At 56.6% G+C, this 17,913-nt stretch overlaps 5 protein-coding genes across 5 annotated transcripts; all 5 read left to right on the forward strand.

Moving 5' to 3' along the window:
* Positions 1–145: 145 nt before the first annotated feature.
* On the forward strand, positions 146–793 carry K437DRAFT_253289 (uncharacterized protein). Its single transcript, XM_013390654.1, has one exon. The coding sequence runs from the start codon at positions 248–250 to the stop codon at positions 617–619; it is 372 nt and encodes a 123-aa protein (XP_013246108.1). The 5' UTR covers positions 146–247; the 3' UTR covers positions 620–793.
* A 1,856-nt stretch (positions 794–2,649) lies between these two features.
* Positions 2,650–8,530, forward strand: K437DRAFT_97117 (uncharacterized protein). The gene is made up of 3 exons (XM_013390655.1): positions 2,650–3,008; positions 3,110–3,520; positions 3,597–8,530. Exons 1-3 carry the CDS (start codon positions 2,939–2,941, stop codon positions 8,390–8,392), a joined length of 5,277 nt encoding a protein of 1,758 aa, XP_013246109.1. The 5' UTR covers positions 2,650–2,938; the 3' UTR covers positions 8,393–8,530.
* A 369-nt stretch (positions 8,531–8,899) lies between these two features.
* K437DRAFT_97148 (Vps54-domain-containing protein) lies at positions 8,900–12,934 on the forward strand. Its single transcript, XM_013390656.1, has 5 exons — positions 8,900–9,481; positions 9,555–12,004; positions 12,073–12,160; positions 12,228–12,436; positions 12,514–12,934. The coding sequence occupies exons 1-5, from the start codon at positions 9,157–9,159 to the stop codon at positions 12,850–12,852; spliced, it is 3,411 nt and encodes a 1,136-aa protein (XP_013246110.1). The 5' UTR covers positions 8,900–9,156; the 3' UTR covers positions 12,853–12,934.
* Positions 12,935–14,996: 2,062 nt separating this feature from the next.
* K437DRAFT_260751 (uncharacterized protein) lies at positions 14,997–15,572 on the forward strand (the record flags this gene model as incomplete). The annotated part of the gene is made up of 3 exons (XM_013390657.1): positions 14,997–15,000; positions 15,036–15,067; positions 15,126–15,572. 3 exons carry the CDS (start codon positions 14,997–14,999, stop codon positions 15,570–15,572), a joined length of 483 nt encoding a protein of 160 aa, XP_013246111.1.
* K437DRAFT_253292 (FAD/NAD(P)-binding domain-containing protein) lies at positions 15,498–17,337 on the forward strand. Its single transcript, XM_013390658.1, has 3 exons — positions 15,498–15,863; positions 15,983–16,248; positions 16,327–17,337. The coding sequence occupies exons 1-3, from the start codon at positions 15,824–15,826 to the stop codon at positions 17,191–17,193; spliced, it is 1,173 nt and encodes a 390-aa protein (XP_013246112.1). The 5' UTR covers positions 15,498–15,823; the 3' UTR covers positions 17,194–17,337.
* The last annotated feature ends 576 nt before the right edge of the window (positions 17,338–17,913 follow it).

The following is a 17,913-nucleotide window of genomic DNA, read 5'->3' on the forward strand; positions in this document are numbered from 1 at the left end:
ACCAGAAGATCTACTTTGTTTTCCCTATTGAACTGCCTGCTCGCAATTTCCGTTTAAAGTTGCGGCAACCAGTTGTGATCGGAGGCGCTTGCTTTTCAGTGTCTCCATTGGGGATCCGCATTTGCCACGGTTCACATTTTGGCACAATTGGATCGGTCGTCTCCATTCTTTGTCACTAGCTCTCTTCCATTCATTCACCTGTTTTCTAAAGCAACCTCCATTTCTTCTTTCTCCTCTTCTTTCAGGTATGTTCTGCGCCCTTCTCCCTCGAATCCTTTGCCGGGTCGGCCTGCTCCTCCCTGCCAATTCTCTTCTCCTGGATGCCCTGCTGTCACCGTATGCGCGTTCCACCATCCGGTTTTCCACTCCTCCCGATTGCACATCGTTCGACGTTGCGTCTGCTTATGGCTTTTCCTTGCCTGCTCGTCGATCAGAGAACCGTCGCTTCGAAGCCGCGCAAACTTCGACTGTATGTTCTATGGACGTGGCAACCTGCCCCAGCCTCCTGTTTCCCGCCCCTGCAAGAACAGTATGCACACTCAATCTTGCGCTGTGTCAATTTTGTGTCTGTTCACTCGGCATGTCATGTGCTCAATTTGACACTTCGGCACGCCGGTGACCTTCTTGCCGAAAGTGACTGTCGGACTGACGCCAGCACCGTACTCCCTGTTCCCGCCATCTTCCACGCAGAGTTTTACTACTTTCTCAAAGACTATCGATCAAGGACTCGGCGAGCCTGGTGTGCGGGCTAGACTGTGCTTCTTTGTTTACTGCCGTCACTTGTAATCTCGCCATTGATGCAAAGTTCCCGAGCCAAGTGTTGCCTGGCTGAAGGGCAGAGGATCAATCACATGCTGTGTCACACGTGACGTGTGCCAAGGAGCATGCTCTCCTGTCGGAGACGAGGCCGATGCTCAGATAACTTCCCAATCGGGGTTCTGGATTCCACCGAAGGACTCATACCTTTGTACAGCAGTGATGCTTACGCTTGCCGAAGTATATCTTGCGCAAACCCATGCCAGTGTCTAAGGAGATCGACAAGCACATCCTTCCACATGCCGCTCGCTCTGTACCCATTGCGGCGGCGAGATAGCAACAAGGGCAGAATGAAGCTCAATGGGCTTTGCAGGTGCTCATCTTTCTCGCGTTGCGGCCTACCGAGAGCTCTTTGCCCAAGAAAAATGCACCCTTTGGCCATCCGTCCGGAACCGCCAATTGCACCTTCAACATGAGAAGAGAATTGAATTTGCAGAAAATGAGGGGCCTTCACACGGAAGTCAAACGCTTTTACAATGCTGGATTCCTTCTTGACACAATCAGATCGTACACTTGTTACAACAGGGCGATCTACCCAGCCTCTATTGCCACGAACCGGTCCCCTTGATCTGCATGATGAATTAGAAGAGCTAGACCGTCGCCGGCGGGGAATTTAGCGTGTTCGTATGAGTGTAAGTGGGTGCAGGAAGAATTGAGGTGAGTCACTTTGAATCCCGCAGTTGTGACATGCGCCAAATCGCTTTCTTCGACGGTCCAGATATTCTGCTCGCGGTCGCTCTCACGGGGTATTTCATAGGCGTAGATTTGAGCGTCACTCGGTGTGGCACTGTCCAAGGTCAATTTTAGTGCAGGGGCTGGATATCCGTCAGCACTCGAAGCTCCGCCTGGCGGAAGCAATGCTTGTATGACTCGGAAGCTCGGTAGGACCAAGGGAACGGTTCTCCGTTTTGCAGACCATTTCACGGAGGAGAGGCAGACATTCGTGATCGCTGCTTGAGATGTCGCTGATGGGACATTGCACCCTTGAGTATAAGACATTGCAACGCACTCCGCCAACAGAAGAGAAGGTGCGCAAAACATAATTGAAATGTTTCATGGGCTATGTTGACCGTGCAAGTGAGCTTGTGAGCCAAGTCGTGTGCCACCCCATCGGTGCATATTGTGAGGAGGCCGAGACAGAAAGTGGTGCCGGCAGTGGTGACAATTGCGTAGACAAGACTACAAAGAAGCCAAAACGGAACCCATGTTGCCAAGGAGCCATTCTGACAGCACGTTGCAGCCTATGTGTGAATCGAAAAGGAGATCCAGTGTCCCATTCGTGCTGCTTGCTTCATCGGCTCTTTCTGCTGAAATAGTTTTTTTGAGATGCGCCGGAGCTCACATTTGGCGGGCAATTTCCCCTCGGGTTCTGATGATGAAACCGGGGAATTTTCCCCCAATGGTGTCCCATGCGGCGCCTGTGAAAAACTTGACTGCCTGTATCGCGTAAAGGTACGGGTCGCTGGCAATCTCCCAGGCTCCCAGCCAGCACAGCATACACGTTGTGATGGAATGGACGCGGGGCATGCTGGACGGAAGCACATCTGATAGTCATCTTCATTGCAACAACTCTAAAGGCGGTGAGCCTGATACATCCTATCCACGGCAGCCTCCATAGAAGGAGACAAGAGTCAGCTAGCCTTTATCGCACGCAAAGAATTCGAATCGAGTCAATTCCAGCTCCCACCGTGACTCATCGTCGCCCAGAGGAGACGCGCCACGTGTCGCCCACTGCCTTTTGTCACATCTCGACGCGCTCATTATCGTCCCCAAACCTTTCATCAGTCCCTTCCATCCTTTCCGGTAACCGGTATCGACGCGTTCGACGCAAAGGAAATACTGCTTCCATTTGCCCAAACGGATTTTGCTGGCGTCCTGAAGAGGCTTTTTTCTTTCCCTGGGAAGCAGCAGAATAATATCGCCCAGCCCACGTCCGGCTATTTCACGGGCAACCTCGGGGGTAAAGGCTCTTCGTCGAGAGGAAAGCAGAGAGGAAAGAGCAGCTTGTCAAGCGTGCTTCACTCGGTGCTTCGTGACCGAAGCAAGAGTGACCACGTAGGCGTAGCTTCTCCGTCCTGCCGTCTGCTCTTTCCTTTCGACTCTTTCCACTCACCTACCTTGCATGGTTCACCTAGTCCCCACCCTGATCGACTGCTGGCATGTGCGGGATCTGCAGAGATTTCGCAACGTACGTGAGTATGTTCTGCACGAGTAGAGACTGAATCGCAGGAAAGGAGGCCAATGGGAGTCACGAACTGACACGCTGCATCATTCGCGCTCTTGCGGAGCACAGTCAAAGGCATCCCGACGGAAAAGGGCTCTGCAGGCGCCGCGGGTGGTGGCAAAGGTTGCGGCAAAGATGGCAGCACAGCGACCCAAACTACCCGGAGCGGCTGTGTAAATGCGAGCGGGTCAAATGGCGGTGTTGGCGCAGGCCCTTCATCCTGCGGAGCTGCGCAGTCGTATCCATACTCGTCGTACTCCAAGTCCCCAGGCGGAGGCATGGGGATCTCATGGGGGAATGCAGGACACATGCCAGTCGGAGGTGGGCCTTGCTCGCCAGCCGAAGTCAACCGACGGGACCATGCCGGCAGGACGGCGCTCCATCTCGTCTGTAGCAGCCTGGAGCCGAGCGCGATCGAGTACTTCAACGCATTACTAGCGCATCCTGCCGTCAACGTCAATCTGCAGGATCATGAGAGTGGTGAGCCGCAGCACGCGTGCATTTTTTCACAAGAAAGGAGTGCTAAAAGCGCATTTCTTTCGCGCACCCGTGGCAGGCTGGACACCGCTCCACCGCGCACTGTACATTGGCAATCTGCTCCTCGCACTCCCCTTGTTGCGACGGCAAGACACTGATCTGCGCGTTAAGGACTTCGAAGGTCTGACGCCTTTCGACCTGTACAACTCGACCGTCTCTGGGACCAACCCAAAATACGACCCGCAGCTCGGAGGGTCCGACGTGCTGGCGTGGGGCGTCAATCGGAACTACACGTTGGGCCTCGGAGATGGGAATGACAGGCATCTGCCAGATCGCGTCAAGCTTGTCCGGGCGGAAGGCGGCGGATCTAAGACGGCTCCCGCTGGTGACAATGGCAGCGGCAGCGTGGAGGAAGATGCTCTCGGTCGCGGTAGCGGTGACGGTGACCCAAACAACAGTCAAACGCCTCCTAGCACAGCATCGTATGCTGGCATGCCTGGCTCACGGTTCGACCGGATCCGCGTCAGGGACATAGGGATGAGCAAGTTGCACACCGTCCTTCTCACCGCCGAGCGTAGCGGCAACGTCTGGGTCTGCGGCATCGGCAGCAGTGGGCGTCTGGGCCGCGCGACGGGGATGCAGACCCGTTTCGAACCGCTGCAGGACTTCAGCGATACTGCGCAGAGCATTGCCGTTGCGCAGGACCATACACTCATCGTCAGCGCTAGCGGTGCGGTCTACTCGTTCGGCCTCAATCGCTTTTCGCAGCTTGGCTACGTTGTCGAGCACGGCCTTGGCGTTGTCGCGTCCAGCAGCGCGCCGAGCAAGGGCGGTGGAGCGGCGAGCGCTACTTTTGGGGCTGGCGGCAGCGGAAGTAGCGGGTTCGCGGCCTTTGCTGCTAGCGCAGGTGGAGGTACAGGTACAAGTCTAGGTGCCGGTGCAGGCGGTGAGCTGGACACGCAAATCACACCGCGCAAGGTTGTTGGCGCCCTCAAAAAGGAATTCATCCTTGGCGCTGCAGCGAGCAAGATGCACTCTGTTGTCTTCTCCGCTGAGGGCCTCTTCACGTGGGGGACCAACACCGGTCAGCTCGGCTACGACCGCTATGCAACACCGGTGCAGATCGTTCCACGCAAGGTGACCACCATCTCGCAGGAAATCAAGCAAGTCGCCGCAACGGATTTCGCCACCGCGTGTCTCTTCACCAACTGGGATGTTCTCGTCCTTCACAACGACACCACGCACCGCGTCCAGTTCCCGCTGAACCGCTTCCGCCCCGAGATCTCGTCCAACATCTTCCGTCCGCAGCAGGCGCGCCCGAAGCCCATCATCAACAAGATTACCAGCTCCGGAACGACATTTGCGGCAATGAGCGACATGGGCGACCTGTTTACTTTTTCGCTCGACCATCCGTCTGAGTACATAAAGAGCGGCTCGGCCACCAGCCTGAAGAACATCACGCCTAAACCGCAACTCGTCTGGTCTGTCCGCAAGAAGTTCACCGCGGTTAGAGACGTCGCGATCGCTTCAGACGGATCTGTCATCCTCTGTACCGAATCCGGACATGTCTTTGTGCGCGCGCGGCGCAACGATCCTGGCGGCAGTGCCACCGCCCTCAGTGCGGGTGGCGCTGGCGTGAGTGGCGCTACTGCCGCGGGGCGTGATGGAGCTGGCGCAGGTGCCGGTCTCGGTGCTGGCAGCAGAGGCTCGTCCGGTAAAGGTGGCGGCTTCAAGTTTCACGCAGTGCCGTATCTGCAGCGGGTCGTCAAGGTGGCTATGAATGAGAGCGGCGGGTTCGCAGCAATCAAAGCGGATGCTGCTTGCCGCGAGATCAAGATTCGCGGTCGGTCCCTGGAGGAAGCGCTGCAGAATCAGTTGCCGCACCTTCGCTCTTACTCTGATGGTGATATGGAAGAAGGCATGAGCATCGCAGCGGACGTGTGCGATTCAACTGCCGCTGCACGGCCGCCACTGGCGGATGCTGGCGCGGGAGAGTCAGAGACTGACTCGGACGAAGAGGAAGACCACGGCTCGACTGTCAAGTACGTCAAGATGGCGCAGCTTCTCGCCGAGGCTGCTCGCAGATGGGACAATCCAAGCGAGAGCGGCGTTGTCGTCTACGGTCCGGACAACATGCGTCCGCCTAATGGCTGTGACTTGTTCGTCATCGCTGGTGGTAAATACATCCCCGCGCATCGCATCATCCTCACCGCGCGTATTCCCACGCTCGCAGCGGCGCTCGAAGCACCTGACTCGGCGCAGGCAAAAGCACACTTGCCGCCCGGAGTCATAGTCGAGGGGCCCACGCCAGGCATCGTCACGGTCAAGCTGCCGAGTTGCTCGTTCCACGCTGCGCTCTTCCTTCTGCAATATATCTACACTGATGACTTGCCACCCGTCTGGACCGCTAGCATCGGCATGCAAATCGAGCGACAGTACTCAGCGCTGCGCATCAGTAGACCGCAAGTTCTCACAGATCTCAAGGGCGTTGTTGAGCTGCTGCAGCTCTCCACGCTCTCTCTGTCACTCAATTCGCCCGTCCCGCGCGCACCTACTGCGTCGCTACGCAAATGCCTTCAGAGCGCGTTCGACAACTATGTCGATCGTGAACCACCCGCTGCTTCGGCCATCCACGATGTCCGTCTACACTTTAAAGACCGCATCGTCCCCGCGCACTCGGTCGTGCTGCGGCGCTCGCCGTTCTTCACCGCACTACTTCATCCAGACTTTTCCTTCGGGAGATGGGACTCGCACGCGGTGATTGACGTCGACATGGGCCCTCTTGATTGGGCGACGGCTAGCGTGGTTCTGCAGCATCTATACGTTGACTCTGGCGTCGAGGTCTTCCGCGGCGCCGATAAAGACGTAACGCAGGAAGAATTCATCGACTTTGTTGTCGATGTCCTCGTATCCGCCGACCATTTGCTGCTAGGCAAACTGTCACTCATATGCTCCGCCATTCTCCGGCGTCGGATCTGGTCGCGCAACGTTGCGTCCATTATGGCGGATGCCGATTTTTACCACGCTAAGACGCTCAAGGAGGCCTGCATGGATCTCTGCGCGCGCAACTTGGAGCCGTTCTTGGAGAGCGGGCTGCTTGACGATCTTGAGCACAAAGTTTTGAAGGATCTGGGGATTTACATACGCGCGCGCCAGAACGACCGCATGCACCGGCAAGCCTCTGTGGACCGTATAGCAGTGCTAATGGTCAAGCATCAGGACTACGTGCGCGATCTTGACATCCCCAAACCCTCACTTAACCTCGTCAGTCAGCGTATGCCCAGACGTCAGCCCAAGTCCCCGGCCGTCGCACCTGTGGACTCGCGGCGACGCGTTCTTGCTTCGAACTTTTCGGCCGCAAGCCCCGACCTGAAACCGTTGACTGTGCTGCCTAACGCGCCAGACTCGGGCCTGATGTTCGACATGGACGATTTTGAGCTGCCATCGGCCTCAGCATCAGCCTCACGCTCCACTTTGTCAGGAGCCATGACTGATTTGAAGCTCGGAGGTAGCTCGATGCAGGGTAAGCCGGGTGCAGTACCCTGGGGCGCACGTGCGGTGCTTGCTAAACCGAACGCTGCTTCACCTGGTCTCGACTTGAGGAGCATCATGGCTGCAGAACAGAAGAGTACCCCAGGCGCTTCTACCAACAATTCAGGGGCAGCGACGCCGACGAAGGCCACTGCACAGACCAACGTAAACTTAGCGGATCTTGGGTCGATCAGCATCGCGCCTAAGCTATCTCAAAAGGATCGCAAGCGGTCGACCGCGCAGCAAGGCCAATCATCAGCGCCCGAAGGCACAACCATGCAGCCTGCGAGCGCAACAATTGGGCCCGCCTCGCCGTGGCAACAACGGATGCAGAGCAAGCCAGCTGCATCTCCGGCATGGAAGACCCTGGATCGCGAAGTCGCTCCATTGGCTTCTCCGCCTTCCTTTCCAGCTTTCAGCCGTTCTCCGCCGACAGGCGCATTGACGCCATCTCCCCTCTTGCGTGCGGTATCTAATTCACCAGCAGCCGTGCCTTGCGCCTTTTCGCTCTCATCATGGGGCGCCGCCGAATCTGCAAATGGATCTTCAATGCAAGTTCCAACCTTTACTCCTACACGGAACGGCAGTAGAGGTGCGACGCAACAGCAACGAAGATTCGGCAGCAATGAAGGGGGCAATGCCTGGGCGTCCACCACAACGACTCCTAACACCCCTTCGCTCGCGCTTTGGCCTAGGCCTTCATCACAAGGTGCCAGCTCTCCAGCAGCTGTAGTTAGTACTACTGCTTCCACGCGTCCAGGAATGTCGCCTACCACTACATCTTTCCTCGCGATCCAAGAGCAACAGCGCAAGGAGGACAGCGCAGCACAGCAAGTCGCGCTCGCCCGCGCCCATGCATCGCGCAAGTCGTTTGCGGAAATTGTAGCGGAGGAGAAAGAAGTCGAGCAGGCACTGGAGCGTCAACGCAAAGAGCAGGAAGAGTTCGAAAAGTGGTTTGCGGAGGAGACTAGACGTGTCAAGTTGCAGGAGAAACGGAACGCCAAGGGATCGCGCAAAACAAAGGGCAGCGCTGCTGCAGATGCTGCAGGAGCTGCCGGCTTGAAAAGGTCCGGGTATGCCGGTCCCGGTGTTCACATTGATGTCGCTGCGGGTGCTACACAGTCAGCGAGCGCGGCTGCGCTAGAAAGCTCTGCACCAATTGGAGAGGACGCGGCGGCTGGTCATAGCGGCGGTGGTGGTCGAGGACGAGGACGAGGGCGTGGAAGGGGACGTGTTAGAGGGGTCTTGGAAGGACAACGCGGTGGACGCAGCAGAGGGGGCGGTGGAAGCAATGGCGCCGATGGTGCTGGCACAAGCGCTCAAGGCCCACCTGGCGCCGCGTGATCCCTAACCTTGTGACCCTCGATCCTTACGCATTTTTGCGCAGACGGCGCGGACATACCTAGTGCGGTAATAGACAGGATCGCTTTGGGTCTTCGGGAATTTGTGTGCATCTCCGGTAATTAGTATCTAGATGTATCTTATGTTGTCTGCACAAGTTAGAGTGTGATGGTATAAACCCCACTTCTGCGCTGGGAATGCTCAAGGAAAGCTAAGGGTCCTGGATTCTGAAAGCACATGTGGGTCGATGATTCGCCACCATTTGAAGCTCCTGCCCTGGACCGTTATGGTGCTCTGGGGCTGCAGGCAGCTGCAACAATATCATTCATGTCCCGTTGGATCCGGAGGATGCTGGTGTGTGATGGTGTCAATGCCCATGGTCGAGTCAAGTCGATTGGTGATGGTGAGGGAGGTATGCTCATGCGCCACACTGCCGTAGTGCCCTTGGTACCATCACTAAATGTAGCAGCTGATCAAACACCATTGTATAACCTTCCAATACTAAAACGGTCAAGACCTGTCTACATTGCAACCCTTGGTCATCCTTTCATTCGATCCGTCACGGACACCCAGTGACGCTCGCTTGTGTGTTCGTCCTGTCATGTGCTGAGAAAAGGAGTGTGATTGGGGCCTGCGACCAGGTCATATGGCACAAGGGACAGAGTCGTCAACGACCAAGTGTGGCGTTACACAAGTCGCCATCTCTCACCATCTCAGTACACGAAATTCTGGCCGAGCAACTGCAGCCATTCTCTCGTGCACCAACAATGCTTCGAGCGTCTGAATATGGATCTCCTACAGACTCGGTAGGAAGCCCCAAGCGCGGGCAGGCCAGTGCGGCGAGCAGATCCGGCCGTCCCATCCACCGTGTTGCTGGAGGTGCGACCGCCGCTGACGCCGAAATGGCAGGGGTTCACGATTCGGATGATGCCATCACAGAGACAGGCTCGGTGTCGGGAAGCACAGTGCAAGGGTCCATCATAGATTCTAGACTGGGGAGCGCCACAGGTAGAGGGAGGCTGCTGAGCTTCGATGGGATTGCGCTCGCGGACCTTACCAATGCACCAGGCGTAGCATTGACCGGATTCAATGGTAAGTAGCTACTTACATCATGTCAAGTCCTTGGCTTCGGTGTTGAAATCGCTTCACTTCGCCTGATTCACAGCGATCTCTACTGTCCTGAATCATCCGACGAAACGCTCCAATCCCATCGATCCCAAGTCCTCGCGATACCCACTTCTCCCCATCTCATATAGTGAGCTGCCAACTGCGCGCAAGAGCGATCATGCCGCCTATCTCGAGCAGATTCGGTCCGAATGGGACCGCTTCGTTCGCAGTCAGCGTCTAGGCGCACGTGGAAAAGCTCGATTAGGAGATGGAGATGATCTAGCAAGCGAAGATGGACATCAGGAACGAGCACAGGACCCGATGCTCGACGCTCCGGAGAGCTCGGCTGCTGGGACTTCCCGCTTCTCAATCGACGTAGCATCTTTGAGGAGTGAAGCACAGAGCCCGACTCGCTTAACGTCTCGGAAACGACTGCCCTCCTTGGAGTCAGTCCCCAAAGTCTACTTTCAGGACGGCTTCAGTCTGAGCAGCCCTAACGTCTTTGGGAGCGTGGTCGAGCATTCAACAGCATCAGAAAAGTCCAATGCAAACGCGCGCAACGAAGACGGAGATGCGGTTACATACGAGCCCGGTCTCAATCAGATACTACAGGAAAAGCTGAGCTATTACTCGGATGTCATCGAGCAGCATTTGATTGTCGAGATCGGTGCTCGATCAAGCTCTTTCTTTGCTGCGCTGGGCAATCTCCAAGATTTGTCCGCAGAGGCAACATCGTGCTTGAAAAAAGTCAACATATTGAAGGAGCAGCTTGTGGCGGTCGATGACCGGCTTGCCAAGAAAGGCTTGCAGCTCATTGCGAAGCAGGCTAGGCGCAGAGAGCTTCAACGCACTTCAAAGGCGGTGCAAGCGGTGCAAGAGCTGATCGAACGGCGCAGTATGGTCACATTGCTCGTCTCCCATGGGGAATACGAGGAGGCGTTGGACTTAATGGAGTCAATACGAATGCTATTGCGGAAACGAACATCCCAAGCAAACGACCATGCACTGGAGACGTCTGATACGGACGACATTGACTTCTCCAAGGTCCCTGCTGTTGCCTCTATAATCTCCGGCTTTGCTAATCACCACGATCACATCGCTAGTGCACTGCAGCAGGATCTGCTTCACATACTCAGCAAAGAGCTCACCGAGCGTGTTATGCCGGCCGAACCTGTGTCTCAAGACGTCAACATGCGCGATCCTAAGGCTCTGCGTGCTCACAAGAGCAAGTCGATCAATCTTTCGCTCAGCATCGCTGCCGGGAAGCTCAGCGCCAAACGCTCATGGGGACTTTGTGAAGAAAACAATGAGACTAGTGAAGAAATTGCAAAGGTGCTACCAAGGCCACCTGCTCCGCTCAATGAGATTGACGAGCTGTTGCGAAAACGGATATCCAGTCTGAGTGATGAGCTGTTGCGGAAACGGATATCCAGTCTGATCTTTGGCCTCGTTCGTACCAAAGGAGTGGAAAGGGCGCTAGCCGCATATCGCGACGTCGCTTTTAGTGCAATTCGCGAGGCGGTGAAGGGGCATCTGGTTACCGCTCACGCGCAGCTGTACAGCCTGCTCACGAGGGACGAGGCTCTGACAGAAGAGATGCTGGATGCGGACGACGCGGCCAGAAGGCTTCGAGATATGCCTCACATGGATTTCCTCGAAATGGGTCACACCTTCTTCCAGGCCTTGCTAGATTATCTTGGGGGGATCAATGCTCAAACTCGTGTCATCCTCTCGCTGCTTCACGACATGGCTCACGAAGGAGAACAGGAGCCGAACTCTCCCAGCGGTACGTCGACGCCAAATGGAGATGCCAAGATGGGCCAATACGACATGCCGGAGGGTGTGTCGCATGCTCTCCCCAGTGCTGCCCGCGAGCTGCTCCATTCGGCTGGCGAGCTATCACATGCGTGCGTGTCCAGATTCATCTCCATTCGCGCAAAGCAGCACACGTCTTTAACTCTGCGGGACTTCCTTGCCGTCTTCCAACTCTGCTGGTCCTTCGTCCTATGCTCCGAGCTCATCTGCCGGCGCATGATCATGGGGCTCCGCGGGACCGTTTTAAACCAGGCCAAGAGCTTCCTGGTCAGTTTCCACCATATGCGCGTCGCAGCTGCCGCTAAAGCAGTTGAAGAGGAGAAATGGGATCAGGTCGACGTAGATGCTGCTTTGCAGGTCGAGATCGAACGTATCGTCAACAGCGCCACGGAAGACCAGCCAGAATTCATCGTGTCCACTGAAGAGGACGAGGACGCAGTAATAATATCTGGCTTACCATCGACAGATAGCTCCGACAAGCAGCAGACGAACGGCTCCTCGTCGAAAGAACCGCATGCGGAGGCGAATGGTACTGTCGCCGGTTTTAAGACGTTGCGTATCGAGAATCGCGATTTCTGTGTGGTCAAAGCTTCGCTGGACATGCTCTCCCAATTGGGCGAATACATACGCGTTATTGTCAATCTGCCCCTGCTCACCACCGAAGCCATGACGCGCGTAGTCGAGTTTCTCAAGGTTAGTACAGCCAGTGTTGACGGTATGAAATGTGTTCTGCTGACTCAGGTTACGCCATCTCTTATCAGCAATTCAATTCTAGAACCTGCCAAGTCGTGCTGGGAGCAGGAGCCATGCGATCGGCGGGCCTCAAGAACATCACTGCAAAACATTTGGGTGAGGAATAGAATACCACCGAGTAGATTGAGGTCGCATGGGCTGACTTTGCGTTCTGAAAATGGAGCTCTGGCGTCTCAATCACTCTCAGTGGTCATCGCGCTCATTCCGTACATCCGCGAAACCGTCCGTCGACATCTCACGGCACGACAAGCAGTTATGCTGACCGAGTTTGACAAGCTCAAGCGTGACTACCAAGAGCATCAGTACGAGATCCATGCCAAGCTTGTTGCCATCATGAGCGATCGGCTGAGTGTTCATTGCAAGGCACTACGGGTACGTGCCCCTCCTTCTCTATTGCAGCCTCGATCCTTCCATATGCAACGCTAACCCCCTGGAATGACTTTTCATAGGGCATCAATTGGAACGCTGAAGCAAGCGGCGCTGAACCTAAGGTGAACAAGTACATGCTTGACCTCGTCAAAGAAACGTCGCTCTTGTACAAGGTGCTATACCGCTACCTTCCAACACAGACCATCGATGGTGTGATGAGTCAAGTCCTCGCAGCGATTGATAAGCGGACAGCTGCAGCGTTCTTGAGCTTGGAAATCCGAAACGAAGGGGCGCGGGCCCGCATGGTTTTCGACATTGAGCACCTGAATTCAAAAATGGGGTCGCTCAAAAGCCTGACATGGAGTGGGCTGGTGAGTCACAGGTCAAATGTTGCATCCTACGTCCGAGGACTTATCTGAAGGGCTCGTGCTTTCCAGGAACTCGCCAAGGTGTTGAAAGATAAGCATGTTCCGCCACCTCAACCGGTGCCGGAGTCTCCGATGCCTGGGACGCCAGTTTCTGCAGGCATATCCTATCAGCCGCGCATCCCTTCTCTGCGCTTCGGTCGCAACAGAGGCATGGCTACGCCGCCTCCCGCTCCCCCTGTAAGCATGATCGATGGCGCCGTCCATGACGCTGTGCATTCCGCGCAGGGTTCTCCACCACCGCGCCATGATGCGCCACACTCTGGTGTGCCTGAATCACATGCGAATTATGGATCGTCGCAAATAAATGGCACCAACCTCGACTTGCTGCCACAGACCCCTGGTAATGGATCAGCGGCTCCGCCTGGCGAGGGGAGCTCGGCTGCCCAGGCGCCAGCGGGGGAGGCGCCGCCGACACCAGCGAAGGACGTGGGCGTGGCAAGTGAGGGTGTAGTGCAACCCGAAGCAGCGCCAAAGAACGAGCCGGCGTCAAGGACATCTCAAGAGGCTACGCTTGTGTATCAAGATGCGGAGACCCGCCGAGGATCGGCTGACTCTACTGCAAGGCGGTCATCTGAGTCATCCGCACTCGCAGTAGGGGACTCCACTTCCGCAATTTCAACCAGAGATGACGGATCGACAGCAGCAGAGCAGGTGCCCCCTGAGACTCCCATCACACCTGCCACACCAGGGACGCCCACGACGCCTATAAACGCCCAGCCAGATTCGCCTTCCGGCTCGGGCACTGGAACGCCAACGCGCCCGAGCCGCATGTCACTCCAGCAACGCTTGGCAGAGGCGGCACGTAAAAGGGGCCTACAAGCGCAACAGCAGCAGCAACAGCAGCAACCGCAACAGCAACAACAGCAGGCTTCCTCACAAGCGCCCATGTCAAGTCCAGTTGGCACAGCCGTGCCTGCTGGGGTGATTTCGGCAGCTCCTTCAACATCACAGCCCTCGGAAAATTCTGCAGGCAGAGGCGCATCTTCAGAGCAGGTAGCAACGGATGAGTCTTTGGCGGGTGTTGTTGCTGGCGAGAAGGCCGCGCAGGCCGAAAGTCGGGCAGAGCAAGCTGCTGCAACTACGCAAGCATCCACGCCAGCCAGTCCCTCTGAGCCCGGGCGCTCTCAAGCGGAGGGGCCAACGCAAGACAGAGTCCATTCGTCCAGTGCGGAGACGAGCGTTCCCGCGGACAGCACTGAGCAGGAGGTTGTCAAGGCAGAAGAAAAGCCCGCACAGCAAGATGCGGTGGGTTCGTCGATTGCAGGGATATCGAGCGATGCGGCGCTACGTGCGGATCCGGAGCTGGCAGACACGGAGCAGGGGAAGGAGCCGAAGACGACGATTGCCGCGTCCCTGTCGCAAGTGGACGCGAGTGATGCGCCCCAGCCCGCCTCACAGCCGAAGTCGGTGGCACTGGCCCAACACCACGAAGCGCCGACCGATGCGACTGTCTCTCAGCCAGCGTCTGGAGCTGGGGAGCACCAACTCGAAAGCGCGACGGGCGCTGGTGAGGGGGCAGCAACGGATTCAGTCGAGAAAGGAGCAGAGGATGCGGAAGACGATTCTCCAGCAGGCGGCTCGGTGCCTAGCACCAGCACTGACGAGGCCGAGGCCGGCAATGTCGTTGTGAATACGGATGTAGCTGCGGGTGCAAAGGTGGACCAGGAGGTGAAAGCAGCATGATGACCCAGCAGCCGTGGAACGTGGCCGGCACGGTCCCCTGCGCAGGTTTGACAAAGGAAAAAAGGAAGGACAGGACTACGAGGAGGGGCTTCTTTGACTCCTTCCGCTAACGGCTGCGGATCAGAGCCATGGGACTCGATACAATCGCTAGCGCAACACCCTGTACCCTCAGGCTGTGATACATACATGCATTCGCGATGACCCTCTACGTTCGGCACGAAGCAGCGCGGCGGATTCAGTTACTGCTAGCAGGGTAATCGATGATAGATAAATGAGGGCCTTCCATAGTATGTAAATACTACAACCCTACAAAGCCATGTACGCGTGATTGGATACTGAAGCACTGAAAATTTAAAGTTAACGAATGAGGAAACACGCCACGCCGGCCGGCACTGTGAGCGCCTACCCCCGCGTTTCTAACGGCCGCCGGTCCTTAGGGCTTATAGGTTCCGATGGGTGAGTTTACTGATCTTGCTGATATGCATGCACAGATATACGACTTGCGCGAGATGCTGTTGCTGCGGTGAGAGACTGCAAGGGAATGTGCGCCTGCCATAATGATGACCATACCGGAAACATAGGTGAAACGGCTGTTTCCATCTGTGAATTCCGTTGGGAGCATGGGCAGTGAAAGTAGACCAATAGGCAGAGATGCAAGGCACTCGACCCGCGACCACACTGGCTATGTTCATCCCAGTCGTAGGAGCGTGGGGCGCGGCCAATGCCCAGCAGCAGCGCTGAATACACAATCACGTAACCCTTTGGTCCACTGTTTGTATTGGGCTCGGCCCGCCGAGGTGAGATGGCACAATCAAGGACATAGTGGCGGACATAAGGTTGTCGCTTCGGGAATAAGATACAGATGGGTGGCTTCGCTTCGCGTCTCCCAGCCTGAAGAAAGATCGATCGCCAATAGGAAAGGGAGCTCCGGAGGCGTCGAAACAAGTCTGAATGGCATGAATGAATGGTCACAGATGAAAGATGTGAGATGGATCGGCATGATCCCCTGTCTCACATATTCACGCTGATTGAGGCTTGACGGACCCACAATCTGTACACATCCACCTCACTCTATCTCCATCTCTCTCGTCTCATCGCCCAACTCGCTGTAAGAAAGATCATCGTCATCGCACCAACAGCGGTCGTTCGGATCGATATAAATACTGCGCCTCTTATCGCTCACCCCACTCGTAACCTCAACCTCCCTCTTGCCTGCATCTCACCCGGTCCTCGTCCCAGTCGTAGGCCCTGCCTCTGCTCCGGTTGTGCAAACGACGCCATGTCTGGTCTCAAGAACGTCGTCATCATCGGCGCTGCCTGTGAGTTTGCGCACCCATCCCCTGCCTCGCTACTCTCCTGCGTACGTAGTACGTTTGGCTCCACAGCTGACAGCTCAGCACGGGTCCTCCCCCTCTTTTCCCCTCACCCCATTGCACAGCCGGCGGCGCCACCGTCGCCCGGGCACTCGCCAAATCCCTCCCAGAAACGCATCGTATCGTGCTTATCGACGCCAACGAGGCTGCCTTCTGGCAGGTCGCCGGATTGCGCGCCTCCGTCCAGCCCGGCTTTGAGGACAAGCTGTTTGCCGATCTCGCCACGTTTTGGAAGCCCGGTTCGCGGCACATCGTCAAGCCCAAGACTAAAGTCACCGAACTCGGTGAGGACTTTGTCGTTACGGACGCAGGCGAGAAGATCAGCTTTGATGTGAGTTGCTCGTGCGGATACAATGAGAGAGCAGCGTCTGACGACTGTTGATGGCACTCCGTCTACCATCCCCAAAAGTACGCTGTCCTCGCCATGGGCGCAAAGTACCAGACACCCGGTCGCCAGGCATCCCACAGCAAGGCCGAGTCGATCGCGTCGCTGAAGCAGATGCAGGCGCAGATCGCCGCAGCTAGGCACATCCTCGTCGTTGGCGGCGGACCTGTCGGTGTCGAGTTCATCGGCGAAGTGATTTCACAGTACAGTGGGAAGGATAAGAAAAAGATCACGCTCGTGCACAACGGCAAGCAGCTGATCGGCAGCAAGTACTCGGCGTCGTTGCACTCGAAACTGTCGGCGCAGCTGCAGAAAGCTGGCGTGCACGTCCTGCTCGAAGAGTCCATCCCGTCCGAGCAGCTGCCGTCGTCGACCGGTTCGCTGGAGGCGGCGCGTACGTTCACCACCGCCAAAGGCACGTCAGTCGGCGATGTGGACTTTGCGCTGCTCTCGTTCAGCGGTAAGCCCAACTCGCAGCTCGTGAGCGCGTTCGACGCGTCGGCCGTCGACCCTGCAACGCAATGGGTGCGCGTCGACGAGCAGAGCCTCCACGTGCTCTCCGACGACGCAGGAAAGATGCAGCGCTACTTTGCCCTCGGCGACGTCTCGGACGCGCCAGGGGGTAAGCTCGTAGCTCAAATCAACAACCAGGGCCCCGTCATCGCCGCTAACATCGCTGCACTCGTCCGCTCCTCTTCGTCAAAGGCAGCAACGGCGGGTATCAAGCTGAATGCATACAAGCCCTTGCCCACGTTCATCGCCGTGCCACTTGGCCCCGCCGGCGGCGCAATACAGACGCCGATTGCGACACTTGGCGAGTGGACGGTCAGCTTGATCAAGGGCAAGGGGCTCTTCTTATCCAACTTCCAGAGCCTCTACAAGTCGCAGTAGGCCAAAGAAGTGCCTGTCAGGTGTGTGCTGCTTGCTTTGCTACGCTACGCTACATGCCGCCGTTGCTTTAAGATCGGCCAATGAACGTATGGACGTGAAGTTGTGATGTATGCACTGCGCTTCTCCAGTTGCGAAATATACCTCGTTGTCTCATTTCCAGAGAAGCCCACAATGGCTTTGTACAGCTGTCACGTATGCTGTTCGCCGTTGCTTCTCCAGCCTGGATGCCACCAGCTATGGATCCGTCGCACTCGGTTTGCTCCAGGCTGCTCGGGTCCAGGTATGCCGAGGAAGAATGAGGAAGTGAAAGCATGTGATTTGTCTGTGACCCTGTCTTTCATTTTCAAGTGGAAGCTCGGGAGCGGCGCTGAAACTAGTCGCTATGCAGACCTGATATGAGTATTGTACCATCCAGACAGGAGCGCAACCCTACTTTCTACCCGTTTCTGTCCCCTCGCTTGCCCTTTCGCTCCCCCACCCCCTCTCTTTCGACCTAGCCGCACCCGCCCGTTCAACGTCTCCCTTGGGTGCTTGAGGTCATAAAATGGCGTGTCGGTAAATAGCAAAGGGCATCATGTCTGACCTCAAGGACATCGTCAACATCGGCGCTGCTGGTGCGTTGGAACCGTGTCCAGCCGACGAGCCTTGCTCACTGTGCTGCTTCACACGGTCAATTTGTTGGCAGCTGGCTGCGGCGGCGCCCTGCCTCCTTTTCCCTCC

The sequence above is a fragment of the Tilletiaria anomala genome (assembly GCF_000711695.1).
Source record: "Tilletiaria anomala UBC 951 chromosome Unknown K437scaffold_3, whole genome shotgun sequence".
Taxonomy (NCBI): Eukaryota; Fungi; Basidiomycota; class Exobasidiomycetes; order Georgefischeriales; family Tilletiariaceae; genus Tilletiaria; species Tilletiaria anomala.

Excerpts from the sequence above, each read along its gene's own strand:
- K437DRAFT_97117 (XM_013390655.1), top strand. The coding sequence starts at position 2,939 with ATGGTTCACCTAGTCCCCACCCTGATCGACTGCTGGCATGTGCGGGAT. Across the intron at positions 3,009-3,109 it reads GCAGAGATTTCGCAACGTAC|TCAAAGGCATCCCGACGGAA; the intron begins GTGAGTATGTTC and ends TGCGGAGCACAG. Across the intron at positions 3,521-3,596 it reads TCTGCAGGATCATGAGAGTG|GCTGGACACCGCTCCACCGC; the intron begins GTGAGCCGCAGC and ends CACCCGTGGCAG.
- K437DRAFT_253289 (XM_013390654.1), top strand. The coding sequence starts at position 248 with ATGTTCTGCGCCCTTCTCCCTCGAATCCTTTGCCGGGTCGGCCTGCTC.
- K437DRAFT_253292 (XM_013390658.1), top strand. The coding sequence starts at position 15,824 with ATGTCTGGTCTCAAGAACGTCGTCATCATCGGCGCTGCCT. Across the intron at positions 15,864-15,982 it reads CGTCATCATCGGCGCTGCCT|CCGGCGGCGCCACCGTCGCC; the intron begins GTGAGTTTGCGC and ends CCCATTGCACAG. Across the intron at positions 16,249-16,326 it reads GCGAGAAGATCAGCTTTGAT|TACGCTGTCCTCGCCATGGG; the intron begins GTGAGTTGCTCG and ends CATCCCCAAAAG.
- K437DRAFT_97148 (XM_013390656.1), top strand. The coding sequence starts at position 9,157 with ATGCTTCGAGCGTCTGAATATGGATCTCCTACAGACTCGGTAGGAAGC. Across the intron at positions 9,482-9,554 it reads AGCATTGACCGGATTCAATG|CGATCTCTACTGTCCTGAAT; the intron begins GTAAGTAGCTAC and ends CCTGATTCACAG. Across the intron at positions 12,005-12,072 it reads GCGTAGTCGAGTTTCTCAAG|CAATTCAATTCTAGAACCTG; the intron begins GTTAGTACAGCC and ends ATCTCTTATCAG.